The sequence below is a fragment of the Ursus arctos genome, unplaced genomic scaffold (genome assembly GCF_023065955.2).
Source record: "Ursus arctos isolate Adak ecotype North America unplaced genomic scaffold, UrsArc2.0 scaffold_3, whole genome shotgun sequence".
In the NCBI taxonomy this organism is placed as follows: Eukaryota; Metazoa; Chordata; class Mammalia; order Carnivora; family Ursidae; genus Ursus; species Ursus arctos.
This window is the reverse complement of record NW_026622985.1, coordinates 41,705,035-41,719,275: the sequence shown is the minus strand read 5'-3', so window position 1 is coordinate 41,719,275 and position 14,241 is coordinate 41,705,035. Positions and strand designations below refer to the sequence as shown.

Genomic DNA, 14,241 nt, shown 5'->3' with positions numbered 1-14,241 from the left:
AAAACTCCCATCAGCTGAGACAAACATGATTTATTTTAAATAATGTCATTAGTGTACCAAATACTTTTACTGTGATTGTTATTCTGTGTTACTTGTGCTTATTCATCTGTGATATTTTCCAAATGGGTACAGAGTATCTGTTGTGAAAGATGATTAAACCTACTCTGATGTTGGTACCTGAACATTAAAACTGGAGTTAATTATCTAAATCTTTGTCCCCTTCTCTGTAAAAGGGAGGTAATATCTACTACTGAAGTTTTCTCTAAAGTTTCAGTGAGATAATAAGCATAAAGCACTTAATTCAGTGCCTGATCCGTAGCTAGTCCTCAATAAACAGAACTTCTTATTACTTTGAAGGTAAGAAGGGGGGGAGCTCTATTGCTCTTACGATGCGAATGATCTAAGAGGAGCAGAATAAATGCAGTGGTCTCCTTTGTGGTGGGCATGATGAGGTAATTTTCACATGCTCTAGTAATTAAAAACATTTTATTTTCTTTCAAAGATAGTCTTCTAGTGATTCTAATATGTTCACACAGTAGTAAACAGACATTAATTTTGCTAGTGATTCTCATATGTTCACATAGCAATAAGCAGATTTATTAATTTTGGTATAGTCTGTCCAGAAGGGCAACACTTAGGTGCTATTAAAGCACAGAGCACGACTCTGAAAGTCCTCATTAGCCCAGATGCTTTATATCATCACTAGTTCATATTTCCAGGGCATCTAATATCAACTAAAGCTCAAAGAGACAATTTATCTGGGATTATGCAACTTCTCAGAGGTTTCTTTTCAAATTTAATTATGTGATAGTGCTGAAAAATTCAAAGTAATCGCACTTTGGTCATGAATATTTCCAAACAGCTTGAGATTTCATTGTCTCTTTGAATATTTTATAACTACAGACTTTCCAGATCAACCCAAGTCATTTTGTGTGTGTGTCTTTGTCTGCCTGCCTGCCTTTCTCTCTCTGCTTCTGCCTTTCCACCTCTCTCCAGTCCTGTGAGGGAGATAAGAGATATATGATTTTTCTTGCCTTCCCTCCTTGGCCATTCTGTTCATTCGTTCATTTACTCATTTAATAAATGATTAATGGGCTCACATTAAGCTAGAGTTTGGGGATACAGTAGTGATTAAAGCAAATCTGACTTCGACCCTCTACCCTCATCCAGCTTTCACTCAATTTTCATTCAGCCTTCGGAAATATTCAACCCATGGCAGTAACAACAAATATGTCCTTCCCCAATAATTCAGGTTTCAAACTGAGGAAGCGGCGCATTACCAATGAGCCCACTGGAGGCTCTGGGGGCACTGGGAACTGCCCTCACTTACTGGAAGCCATTCCCTGTGAAGAACCATCCTGCTATGAGTGGAAAGCAGTGAGGCTTGGAGACTGTGAACCAGACAATGGAAAAGAGTGTGGCCCAGGCACTCAAGTTCAGGAGGTCGTGTGCATCAACAGTGATGGTGAGTCAGGCGGGGGCATCTACCCTGCTGTTATGAATGTCTGTCTATCCCTGGAGATATGCCTTAGCTTACGTTAAAGTCTTGCGTCCCTTCATCAAAATGGGCTCCTGGTGCAAACACAGAAATAGCTGCTACTTCTTCTCTTCCTTCCTTCCTTCTTCCTTTTTTCATTGCCTTCCTCCCTTCTTCCCCTCTCTTGCACTTCTTCTCTTTCTTTCTTTCCTTCCTTTCTTCTTTTCTTCCTTCTTTCTTTTTTCCCTCTTTTTCTTTTCTTACCTCCTTTTCCTCAGTCTCTCAATCTCTCTCTCTCTCTTTCCAGTGGTGGCAATGAGGAGGTTCCTTGAACAATCACAGGGTACTTTTTAATTTGAAAGCAGGTAACAGAGAATAAGAATTAAATCATCATCAAGGTAGTACAGTATTAAATTGCCATTTAACTGGCATGGAGGGGCCCCTGGGTGGCTCAGTTAGTTGAGTGTCCAACTCTTTATCTCAGCTCAGGTCTTGATCTCAGGGTCATGAGTTCAAGCCCTGTGTTGGGCTCCATGCTGGGCATGGAACCTACTTAAAAAAAAAAAAAAAGCCTGGAAAGGTAACATTTTCTAAGTGGGCATTTTTAATTTGCCATACATATTTAAATAAAGAAGGATTGTAAGAATTGGTTGACTTGAATCAAGAAGCCATAATTTCTTGCCCTGACATTTTGTCTTAGGGATATGATATAATTTCCAGACTCCCAAGCCACACGGCCTATTGTGGCCTAGATTCCTGAATCAACCTCTGACATTTGCCCCGCCTGCCCCCACCGGAATGTCCTAGAGCTCCTGGGATGGTGATTTTCCACAAGGTTCCTTTCCTAAACCATAAGAATTACCTTAGACTTTCACAGCTGATTTTTGTTTGATAAAATATCCTGTCTTGTTGTTACCCTGATGTAAGATTTTTTACATTCTTTCCATGAGTGCTGTTACTATTTTGGGGAGATCCCCTTACTCTTCAGTAATCTCTGAGTCACACTTAGGAAACATAGAACTCCTCACGACATAGTTTAAAACCTTTGACTAAGATCATCTCTAAGGGTCCTTCCAACTCTCGAATGCTATGACTCTGCACATCAGAGCAGCACGAGCACCAAGCCCCAGGGTCCCATGATTTGACAGTTTATGCTGTTTACAGCATATGCAGAGACATTCTGGTGCCCCCTCAGGGGCAGTGGAACATCTGGTAACCGTCATAATTCCTTCCATCCTATTTTCTTCCAGCAAGCAGAATTGTTTCCTCCTGTGACTCAGTCAGTGTTCAGTAGAGAAAGATACTCTCTGGGGTAAGACACTGACAGACACTGCTCGTACTGAGAAATTAGCCTTTCGACTTTGAAACATGCAGTGTTGTCTTTGTCCAGCGACCAGCATCATCATGCAGGACAGCGTTAGGTAAAATCCAGACCAGCACTCGAGGTGGAAAGGTGAAAAAGGGGATTATCGCTCCAGATATTTTATGATGAATTTTATGTATTCTGGGTTTTTTTTCTAGTTTTTCTGCTTTTCATAGATATAATTACCTATGATACATCCTCTCTTTAGCTTTTACTCAGTTCTACTCTAAAGGGAAAGAAGGAGATTGACATCTAATGGGGAAAAGAAGCAAAAGAATTGCATTCTTATACATCTGATTCAAGTCTTTATTTGAATTAGATGGCAATCTATGTTATCTTCTCTCTGAGTTGCTGTGAAAATAATGAGTCATGTTTATTTCAGCATCACTGGTAATTCCCTTATTGATACTTCCTATTAATTTTTTTCCTAAATTCAAAAACTTTTCTTATCCTTCTATAGACCTTGGGAGGAAGTGGGATTCCACACATTGTATAAGGTGTATATGAGTGAACTAAGGTGACAAAAAACACTAAGATAAAAAGTTCCTTGTGCATGGAACTCTGCCTAAATATTATTAAATGAAAAATCAGATCTCACTTATTTCAATGGTCTTCTTGCATATTTGTACAAATTCAGTCTATTTTAAATATATGAAAGGAATTGACTATCTTAAAAAATCAGTGGTTAATTTTTATTGTATCAGGTAAAAAATATTTTGTAACACAAGTAATCACCCCCTAAATTATCTCATGGAACACTGAAACGCTAAAAAACAAGCGGGAGAATGTATTACGTATGTCTAGTTATATTGAAAAGTAATGTACGCTATAACCTAAAAGACACATTGGTATCTCCCAGTATACATAAGCTGTTTTCACTTTGCCTGTCTCCCAGAAGAATGAATGCAAGAAAAGAAGAATGCTATTGATACTCAATGTGTTATTATTGTCCTTTATCAGGATATGTCTTTCATCATTAAGTTTTACTTCCTGACATGAATTTGTTGTGGAGCAACTCGGTATTTTAACTGGCTCAACTACAGAGGTGTATAAAATTAGGATAGTTCTTTATCATTGGCTCAAATTTATATATAGCTGAAACCTAATTGTGCTGATAGAATAGAGCAAAAGCTGGAGACTTGTAAACACTACTCCAGGATTATCATGTGGTCACCTGGTAAGTGTTTAGCAGCTGCACCAAATGTTGTTTTGTAATTAAATCGAACCCAGGGAATTAAAGTTGATTAGTTGTACAGACTCTACCCCTAGGCCTGGCTGCATCTATAGATTTTGTTTTATAATTAAGTTAAAGCTCAACTAGGGAAATGAAAATTAGAGCCTGTGAATGTTAGCAAATAATAAAAAGGCTTTTTTTTCTTCCACATTCCTCACAAATTTCACAACTTTGTTAATGACCTCAAAGCACTTGAAGCCTTTCTTCTTATTACTGAAATATCCTTTGCCCAGGCTTCCAAAGATCACTGGGATTTGTTGCTGGTTATTGTTCATTTTTCCAGTTGTCTTTCAAGAAGCAGGATTGGGGAAGGGTTTCAAGAACACTCAGGAGGAATTTTACATAGATTCTCTGACAGAGGGTATAAACAGAAATGTGAGACAAAAGAGAACTCAGAAGACAATTAGACTCTACAGAAAGAGATAAACACGTGATGTGTAATAAAAAAAAATATCACTCATAATTTAAAGATTATCAGAAAAGCAGTTCCTGATCTTTGAGCACAAATACAGGAATTATTCCGAAGGTCTGATGGTAACTTTTGGGGTTGGGAAGGGGAGAGATCCTAGCACTTGTTGGACCTTTAAGGAAAACCAAAATCTGTCCTGTTTCCTTTTTTGTGAAATCTGTGTGTTTGATTTAAAAGTATAAATTTGGTGGGGCAAGAGTACTTTTGATACTTTTGGTTGATACAACAACAAATTGATTGTTCGAGATAGAACAAAGCAAGACTTTTAGGCTGAAAGTGGAAAAGAAAATCCACTGTCTTACTGATTACTTAAGGAGACTGTAAACCAAATATTGTTTCCACATATCCCTCCCCTCTGTAGAAAAAAAAAAAAAAAAAAAAAAAACGATGCCATCCATATCTCATTACTTTGTGCTCTATTTTAGATATGAGAATTTCAAAGCCACAGTTTTGTATTTTGTTACTGGTATTACTTTGTAAAGCAGTGAACTTCAACAGTTTCAAATGCCTACAACTCCTGTGCTATGGGTCTTACTCTTCTCCACATCAGTAAAAGTTCACATATAACCAATGACATTGACGTGTATGACTCACATTCATACTTGACACAGATTTTTATGAAAACAAAATACAATATTTCTGTGGAAGTAAATCAATACAATTCATCATTACATTGCTCTTAAAGGTAGAGTGGAAATAGCAGTGACCAGCCAGGGCCCTCAAATTATATCAGGCTATTCTTGAAGTGCTATGGCTCTGGCTCAACTTCTTCCTCTTTCATTGGGTAGAGCATGTTAAAATTTAAATAAATGAAAATGTCATTATTATATCAATCACCTGTGATCACTCTAATTTATTTGTTAAAACCAGCTGACTTTAAATGTCATTAACAACCAGTGTTTTCCGTACACCCAAAACTTGACTGTAGCGCACCATTGCATCATGCCACCATGGTTAAAAACTACTGGATTATTAAGAACGTCTGCCAACAAATGCCTCATGTACAAATGGAAGTATTACATCAATAATATTAGATATTTATAAGTCATATATAAAGGGATATAAGATACATGGACATATGTATATATTCATTTTATGCGAATATTTTTTCAGTTTACACCATGAGATGCGAGATCCATTTTTGCAAAGAGTGTTCTGGATTCCCCAGTATCAGAATCTCCTTAAGTATGCTGTAAAGTCAGATTCCTAAGTCTTCTTCTCTACAGACCCAATGAATTGCAGTCTGTGCAGGCAAGTCCCAGAAAACTGCATTTTGTTCTGGTGTGCAATGAAATCTATGAACCAATGTACTAAAATGAGAAAAGGACTGTTTTGGTGGAGCCTGAGACCCAACTCTGTTACCCAAGATTGTTCTGGTGTGCAATGAAATCTATGAACCAATGTACTAAAATGAGAAAAGGACTGTTTTGGTGGAGCCTGAGACCCAACTCTGTTACCCAAACACAGCCAGCACTAAAGCAAACTGACTGGATTTGGATAATGCTGAAAAAACCTGTGAATAAGAATACGTTGAGAGTAGCAGTGAGGCATGACCTTACAGTAAGTTTTTCTGCCTCTTTTGGAGCCACTTCGGCATATCATCAGAAGTGCCAAAAGAGCCAACTGTAAAAAATGGGAGATGATGATATTAATGTCCCGAGCACTAGCTTGTCACATGACTGCTTTTTCTTTCTGAATTTTTACCATGAGTTTCTTCCTTCTGGAATGAGATACGTATCCATATATGAGTAGGGGGAAGGAAAGACTTGAATACTGTTTCTTTCCCAAGTACTTCATGTCCTACTTCTTTCCCCCACATGTTCAGTATTAAGAGGAATATAAGGGGATATCATTTCAATAGCTTGAGGTAAATACCAGAATAAACATCTAGAAAATATTGAAAATTTTTACCTCTGGAAGGCAAAACTCAGTGTAGGGAGAGATGGGGTGAGGTACTGCTCTATTTTATTTTAAATCTTGTGGTACAATTTGTGTCCAATTTATAAATTGTATAAACACTGAATTAATTTGTCCAAATGCATATTTATTAAGAAAACAGTCTGGATGGGGACCGAGGTATGTGGAATGAGGAGTTAAAAAATGGGGAGAAGAGCATTCCAAGAACAGAAAGAGAAATCATAAGACTTATGGTTGAGACTGATATTTTGACTGATTGAGAGTATTCATAAGCCTAGAAGCATAAGCCAGGTCAAGGATTAGGATGCACACAGTTTATTAAGGATATGCTCCCAGGAGAAACCAGTAAGAGGAGCGGGAATAAAGAAGCAAAATCAAGAAGAGGGAATGTGTGTTGGGTTCCCAAGACCACACCCTGGTTCTGTAATTCTCTAGAGGGACTAACAGAACTCAGCATAGAGTCATACCCACAGATATGATCTATTATAGTGAGAGAATACAGAGCAAAATCAGCAAAGGGAAAAGGCACACGGGGCAAAGTCTGGAGGAAACCAGGCACAAATTTCCAATGGTCCTCTCCCCATGGAGTCCCAGAGGATGTGCTTAATTTTTTTCACCAATGCGTTGTGACAGCACATGTGAAGTATTGTCTTCAGGGAGGCTCATCTGAGCCTAAGTGTTCAAGGTTTATGTCAGGGGTCAGCCATGTAGTCACCCTCTGCTTAGCTCATAAACAATATTCTGGACTCCCAAAAGGAAAGCACGTGGTCAGCCTAACCCACATTCTTTATGCAAATACTTTAAGCAGAGTGATCAACACTTTTCGTTTAGAGAATGGTGGAGACCTCCAGAAATTGAAGTTCCCAGATGCAAGCCAAGGCTCAACCTAGTGAGCAAGATTGTCTAAGGGTAACACTCTTGGGCCTGCTATGTTAGCTGTTTTGCACAGGAAAACAACAGCAGAGTTGCACACTCACTCTGATTAGGGAAGATATTCCGGAATTTAAATTAAACCCCAAAGGTTGTGGTTTTAGGAAAAAAGGAGCTGGGCTTTTAAACAGTATTCTGCTACTTCTATTAGCAGTAGAATCTGAGAGATGGGTGCAAAAATCCAGTAAAAAGGGTCCCAGAAGTTCCAAGTGTGCAACAATATTGTCCAAGAAGAGATTCAGTTATAGTGAGAAGGTTTATAAATGTCGTATATACTGAACAAACCTAAACCCTGGTAATTATGTCCTCTGTACTACAGAGGGGAATGCCTATGAGGATATGGGTTTTCCAGTTGAGGGAAATGATTTGATGGGACATTTTGGTTGACAGATATGCAGTACTCTTTCCGTTGCCTGAATAATAACAAGAGAAGAGCTGAGTTCTGCAAAATAAAAGCTCCCTGTAGCAGTATGGAGAGAGAGGTATGGAGTTTGGGGATGAATAGCAAAGATGTGAGAAGGGTCTGAAAGAAGTGAGAGAAATGATCTCAAGGAAGAAAAAGTTTGAGGAGGGCCACAGCTAACTTGAAATACCCTTTGGTATGAAATCGGTGACTCTGTCTTGCAGGTTTGTTCAGGATAGTACCATTTTCTTGAAGTCATTATTAATACCACCCTCTTTGTCCTAATAAGTGTCATGTTTTGAAAAGCAAGTGATATGATCACCCTTGGAATGACTGATAAATTTTGAGACAGAGGAGGCAAAAATTTGGAACCAAAAGTTTTAGGAGAAATATTAGCTCCGTGAAAATCCTAACAGAAAGTAAAGAGAGGGAGGATCCAGGGCCACTTAAGAGGTTACTGAATTCCCCAGTGGAATTCAAGTAATTCTATTTGAATTTTGATAGAAAATGGAACTTCAAAAGGTGAAAAATCTGAAAACAAGCAGCAGATGTTGAGATTGTTTCATATTTGAAAATGTTAGAATATCTTTTTTGAGAACATAAAGAGCATATTCATAAATATTTTTGTTCCTTTCCACCAGGAGAATAACTTTTGTGCCATATTGTGTCATAATTATTTATCAAAGATGGGCAAGAACATCATAATACACAAATGGGAGTTAGGAAAACTTAAGTTAAAATTTGTGGAATTTTAGAAGGGAAACTAAATAAGATTGGCTTCTAAAACTTTGGTGAGAACTCCAAGCATAAATTCAGATCAATTCAAATGTCTGTAGAGCTAGATGAGAACACAATTTCAAAAGCATGATCAACTCTTTGGAACTGGAATCTACTTCTTAACACAAATTACACAGCCATTACATGGAAAAGCTGATCTTTTAAATGCAAGAATATGTCCTATAACTGAATTGTTTTTCCATAATTTAAGCAATAAATCAACTAAGAAGTTCCCTTCCTGGAGAATGCTATGCCATTTAATGTGTTTGGAATATAATTAGGTTGGATATTATGCTTAAATCTAAGGTCTCTTACTTTACAATGAGGATCATCTAACACTGTTGGTAGGCGTTTTTTCCTGTAATTGGGTTGAGATTCTCTATTTAATTTGTTGTAAAGATGAAAGTCATTATAGCTTTTTAGAAAATTTAAGGCAGAAGGTTATTCTTTAGTGCTGGTTTGTGGTAATCACAATTTTATTTTGGCTTAAAAAACCTAGCACAAGATAAGTTGATCTGTCTGCTATGGGGTGTGTGTGTGTGTGTGTGTGTGTGTGTGTGTGTGTGTGTGTATGCATATGTATTATATTTTGATATAATGGGGTTTTTTTTAAAGATTTTATTTATCTGAGAGATAGAGACAGAGATAGTCACAGAGAGCATAAGCGGACAGAAGAGGGAGAAGAAGCAGTTTCCCCACTGAGCAGGGAGCCCAACGCAGGACTCGAACCCAGGACCCTGGGATCATGACCTGAGCCAAAGGCAGACACTAACTGAGCCACCCTATTTTGATATATTGTTAATAAAAATTATATTTTGTTTGTAAGGAAACTATCTGGATTGAGCCAGTGTTCTTTCGCACTGAAATGTCTTAGCAGAGAGTAAGGTTTTATAAAGAATTTTCCTTTTTAAAGTAAGAGAGAATTAGTAGAAGCTTCAGATGAAAAGTTAAATAAGCAATAGTTTACTTGCCACTTCATGAGATATGACATAAATTTCCCAATAGGTGCTAGCTATCACTTCAAATGGGAAATATAAGGGAAAAAAAGACAAAAAGCCTTTCACTTTATCATAGGTAGTCAAGCGCCTTAACAAAACTCAGGGCAGTTTACTCATAGCTAGGTCAATAAAAACCAAAATGATGAAAAGGACACCTTTCAGTCAAATTAGACAGAGTTGAATTATTAAACCCAACAGGTGCATGTCTTACCTTACATTATCCTTTGTTTGCTTCTTCAACTCTCCTTATCTCTTATCTCCAGTCAGACTTTGTCAGACTTTGTCTTCCCATGACTTCATTGATTTTACTTTCCTCTGATTCCCTTCCTACCTCTCAGGCCATGTGTCATTTAACTATTACTGGCTAACATATCACCTTAAAACTCACTGGCTCAATTCGAATTTCCCATAATTCTGGGAAGTTCCAGTTCAGGTTTCACCAGGGCTCATTAATGGAGGTTTGCTATGACTGGAAGGTCCTAGATGGCCTCCCTCACGTATTTTCCAGTGGGTGCTGTGTGCTGAGGTACACTGGTGCTTCTCCGCATGGGCTCTCATCCTCCAATAAGCTAGACCAGCTTTCTTACTTGGTGGTTTTAGGGCACTGCTCTGAGAGGACAAAAACAAGCTGGCAGGCTCTTAAAGTGCACATTGTCACTTCTGCCACATTCTCTTGGTCAAAGCAATTCACAGTAACAACTCCGATTTCATGGGTAGAGAAACAGACTCTCCCAATGAGAGACATTACAAAGAATTATGACAAAAAAATTAATTTACTGCAGTCCACCCTCTGGTCGCAATTGTTTTCATTCCTCTCACAGGCAAAGCACACCCCCTCCTAACCCAAGAACACCAAAATTCTCCTGTAGTTATATCATTCACTATCTAATGACCTGTGTCTGATTCAAATATAGATGAGACTTACCAGATACAGCAGTTGGATGTGGCTATTCTTCTATTTTTATTGATTGATCATTTGATTGCACATATTAACTTTGAGCTCTTATTTTCGGAGGCACTGTGGTCTTCCCCCCCCACACACAAGGAAACTTGTCATAAAGTCTCTTCTGTGCACTTCAAAATAATTTAGTATTATCCTTTAGTCATAGATTTTTTTAGAGGAAAAAAACATACAATATAAAAAATACATATAACATTCTTATTATGTACAGTCTTGTTTGATTAACTTAGAATTATAGAACTTACCATTTTAGACAGAATTGTAGTTTGTATTTCCCATATAGTACCACACACAAAACATTATTATTTTAGATAATAGGATTGGAGTACTTATTTTTAAAATGCTTTTGGCCAGTGTTTAAGTGCTTTTGTTCCTAACTATATTTCCAGTACTTTCTGCTTTCTAAAAAAGTATTTTATCGTGGTGCTTACAAGTTCTTCTTACTAATTAAATCCTATGTACAGAAACCTTCCCTGTGAGCTTACAAAGGTCTTTTGATTACTGTTTTTTTTTGGGGGGGGGTTCTTTTTTTTCCCCCCTCTGGAAAATAATCCAATCCTACAGAATCTTTCAGTTTAGCTGAACATCTGCAGAATTTTTTAAGGTGCCAAAATATGGAAAACATGATCTTCATATTAAAAGATACTTTAATTTCTGAACACAGTAAAAATTTGAACCATTCAGGTAATTTATTTTAAAAAAGCCCTTTTGTCTTTAATCAAAGGTATACATGTTTTCAAGATCTTATTCCTTACTAGTGTGGTGCTTTACACAAAAGTGATTTCTGAAAAATGGTTCCCTTTAAGATAATGACTTCATATAATCAGTTCATATTACTTATCACAAAGAACCTGATCTCAGCTTGAAACTGGACCTCTATTGTTTCTAGGGTGTGGCCTGTTAACTAGAATCAGAGGCCTCTTCACTAGAAAGATAAGGTATCTCCCCCTAATTGTCTTCACGTATACAACATATAATGATGTAACAGACACCAGAAAATCAGAGTAGATTCTCCCATTCAAAAGTGAGAAAAATAGGAAGTATTCAGAAGTGTCTGGTCTTTATCAGTTCTGAAATCCAGTCTGTTCCCTCTTTACCAAGGACAGGGGAAATTCCTTCATGTCAGCCTATGTTTGTTCTCTAGTCCATTATTCTCCTTGGCTCTTTGTTCTTCACTCTGGGCTCTTGGATTTTCCACAGAGGTCTTTCCCTTTTTATAAGAAATGGCTTGTATCCATAGCTGATGAGCTTTCTCAATCTGCCTCCCACCCCTATAAATCACAGAGCCCAAGGGGCTTTCTTTCATTTTGAACTGTCTCAATTTCGCCAAGACCAAGTTGGCAGTATTTTAACAATACAACACTTAATGTTTTGGGTTTCTTATGAATCTCATTGGCGATCACTCCATGCCCCAAAAGCCATATCCATAATTTATATAATTTGTTTTTGAGAAAAGCCTCTCTTTACTTTGGACCATGTATGAGGCTACTGTGGAAAATGGCTTCAAGATTCTTAGAAACCTTTTATGTAACTGAGGGAGTCTTCTAGGAATCACTTAACTATTTCTGAGGTATTATCAAAGAATTTTTAGCTATATCCTTAAATTGATTTTTACCTTAGGCCATTTATTACTCTGAAAATCTCTTGCCAGATGACTACAGGTGAGAAATCATCCTAGTTTCCATTTCAGCACATCATGGCAGCATCTAAATTCCAATTGCACACAGAATTATTCCCTCCTTAGTTTATTTCTCTCCTTATAGCATATCATCCTCCAGAGGAAGAATTAATGGACATTTTTAACATTTTTCCTGAAAATATCCTTATCTGTATCTATAGGTTCATTAGATATTTTCCCTCTTGCAAGTTTCCATAAGTAACTAATCGTTTTGCCAATTTTTCCATCAATATGTGACATGAGGCTCTATCTCCATCCTCCATTAAACATCTTCTCACCAACTTTCAGCTTTTACCAACCCCCCACCCAAGTCTCAGAGTCATTGCTACATGTTTTAGGTTTTTGTTAAGGCAGCACTCCATTTCTAGGTACTAAGTTCTGTGTCAGGTACATATGCTGCATAACACACCACTCTACACTTAATGATTTAAAAAAATTTTTTTTTTCTCAATTTGGTTGCTTGGCGGGGCAGTTCTGGGATCATTGGTGTAACTGTTTAGCCAGAGGGCTGGTGTAGCTGGGATGTCTAAGTCATTAATATCAATGAAGTTACCTCATTTTTCCTCCGTGTGTACCCTGGTAGTCCAGTAGCCCACACTGGCTTCTTTTCAAGGTGATCCACAGGACTTGTTCCAAAAGGGCAAAACAATCATAAGATCACTTCTACCATGTTCTTTGGGTCAAAGCATGTTACAAGGCCAGCCAGATTCAAGGAATAGTAGAATCAGTTATATCTTTTGATGGGAGGTACTCATCAGGAGTTGTAGATGTATTTAATCTATACAGGCTACTTGTTCTGTTTCCTATACGCCATATATATTTTTTTTTCCTCTGCTTCTTCCTTAAATGTTAACATTCCCTTTCAGCCTTCTGCTATAAAGCTTTAAACTGACACCTGCTGACATTTCAAAATCAGTATGTACCAAAGTCGTCAGACTCATCATCTTTACTCCAAAGTTAGTTTCTCCTCCAGTGTTTCTAACCGAGTTCATAGCACCACAATTTGCTCAGTCCTGATAAGAGTGACATCTGTGAAGAGACATGAAAGAAGTAGGAAAGTCCTATAAGAACCTGGGAAGATAATATCCTAGGCAGAAGGATCATGAAATGCAAGACCTTGAGGTAGAAACTGCTTTGAATCTGAGAACAACAAGGTAGCCAGTGTGTTTGGAGTAGGATGAATTAGGGGAAGAATAATCAGGGATGAGGTCAAAGAGGTTATGAAGGAGTGAGACCATCTGTCTTTGTCTTTTACTCTAAGATGAGAATCTTTTGGATAGTTTGAGCTAACAAATGACAGAAGTGACTTGTATTTTTAAAGAATGACTCATGTTGCTTTTGTATCAGATTTTCCTTATTCTGGAATTACAAGTCTACTACCACAAATCCTCTCTTGATTATGCCATTTACCTACTTAAAATCTCTTGTTGGCTTCCTGTTTGTTGCTTTTTTTGCATGAAGTTCAAAGCCATTTGGGAATCACAGAACGTCTTCCCCATATCATCCTGCCCTTTTACCAGTTGCCTTTTCTGTCCTTCTGTTTGTTACAGCATTGTACATTTTACAGAATTTGGTTATTTACACTTTATTGTTGCCTACAATCCCTTCTATACTGTTAGTTACTGTGGGGTAGGGATCATGCCTTATTTATTTTCTTATACCTATTTTCCAGCACTGTTTCACATAGCAGATTGTCAATAAATTTCTGATTCATGGCTAATTTCTTACTTTCTTTTATCCCTAAACATCACATCTTTTCAGGAAATGACTCTCAGTTTCTCCTTAAGTAAATTTTTGTTATTGCTCTCACCACAAATTCAAACTTTGCCTACCAGATGTCAGACAAAGCATGACACCAAATTGCACGCTCTATTACCATCTCAATATGCGTTCAAATTCTATTACACTAAAGTCCCAGAACACCAGAGCAAAACAGCTACTGCATTTGCATAAAGAGAAGAAAAATGAGAACGTTAATAAAATCCTATAATCTGGAGGATTCCTCTCACAGCGTTTTATCATTAGACTATTTTT

At 37.5% G+C, this 14,241-nt stretch overlaps 1 protein-coding gene across 1 annotated transcript in view; it reads left to right on the top strand.

Moving 5' to 3' along the window:
* Positions 1-14,241, top strand: part of THSD7A (thrombospondin type 1 domain containing 7A) — a 426,859-nt gene that overhangs the window by 267,200 nt on the left and 145,418 nt on the right. Inside the window, exon 6 of the mRNA XM_026506586.4 lies at positions 1,253-1,465. Coding sequence (XP_026362371.2) covers positions 1,253-1,465 — 213 coding nt within the window. The remainder of the gene's footprint in view (positions 1-1,252; positions 1,466-14,241) is intronic.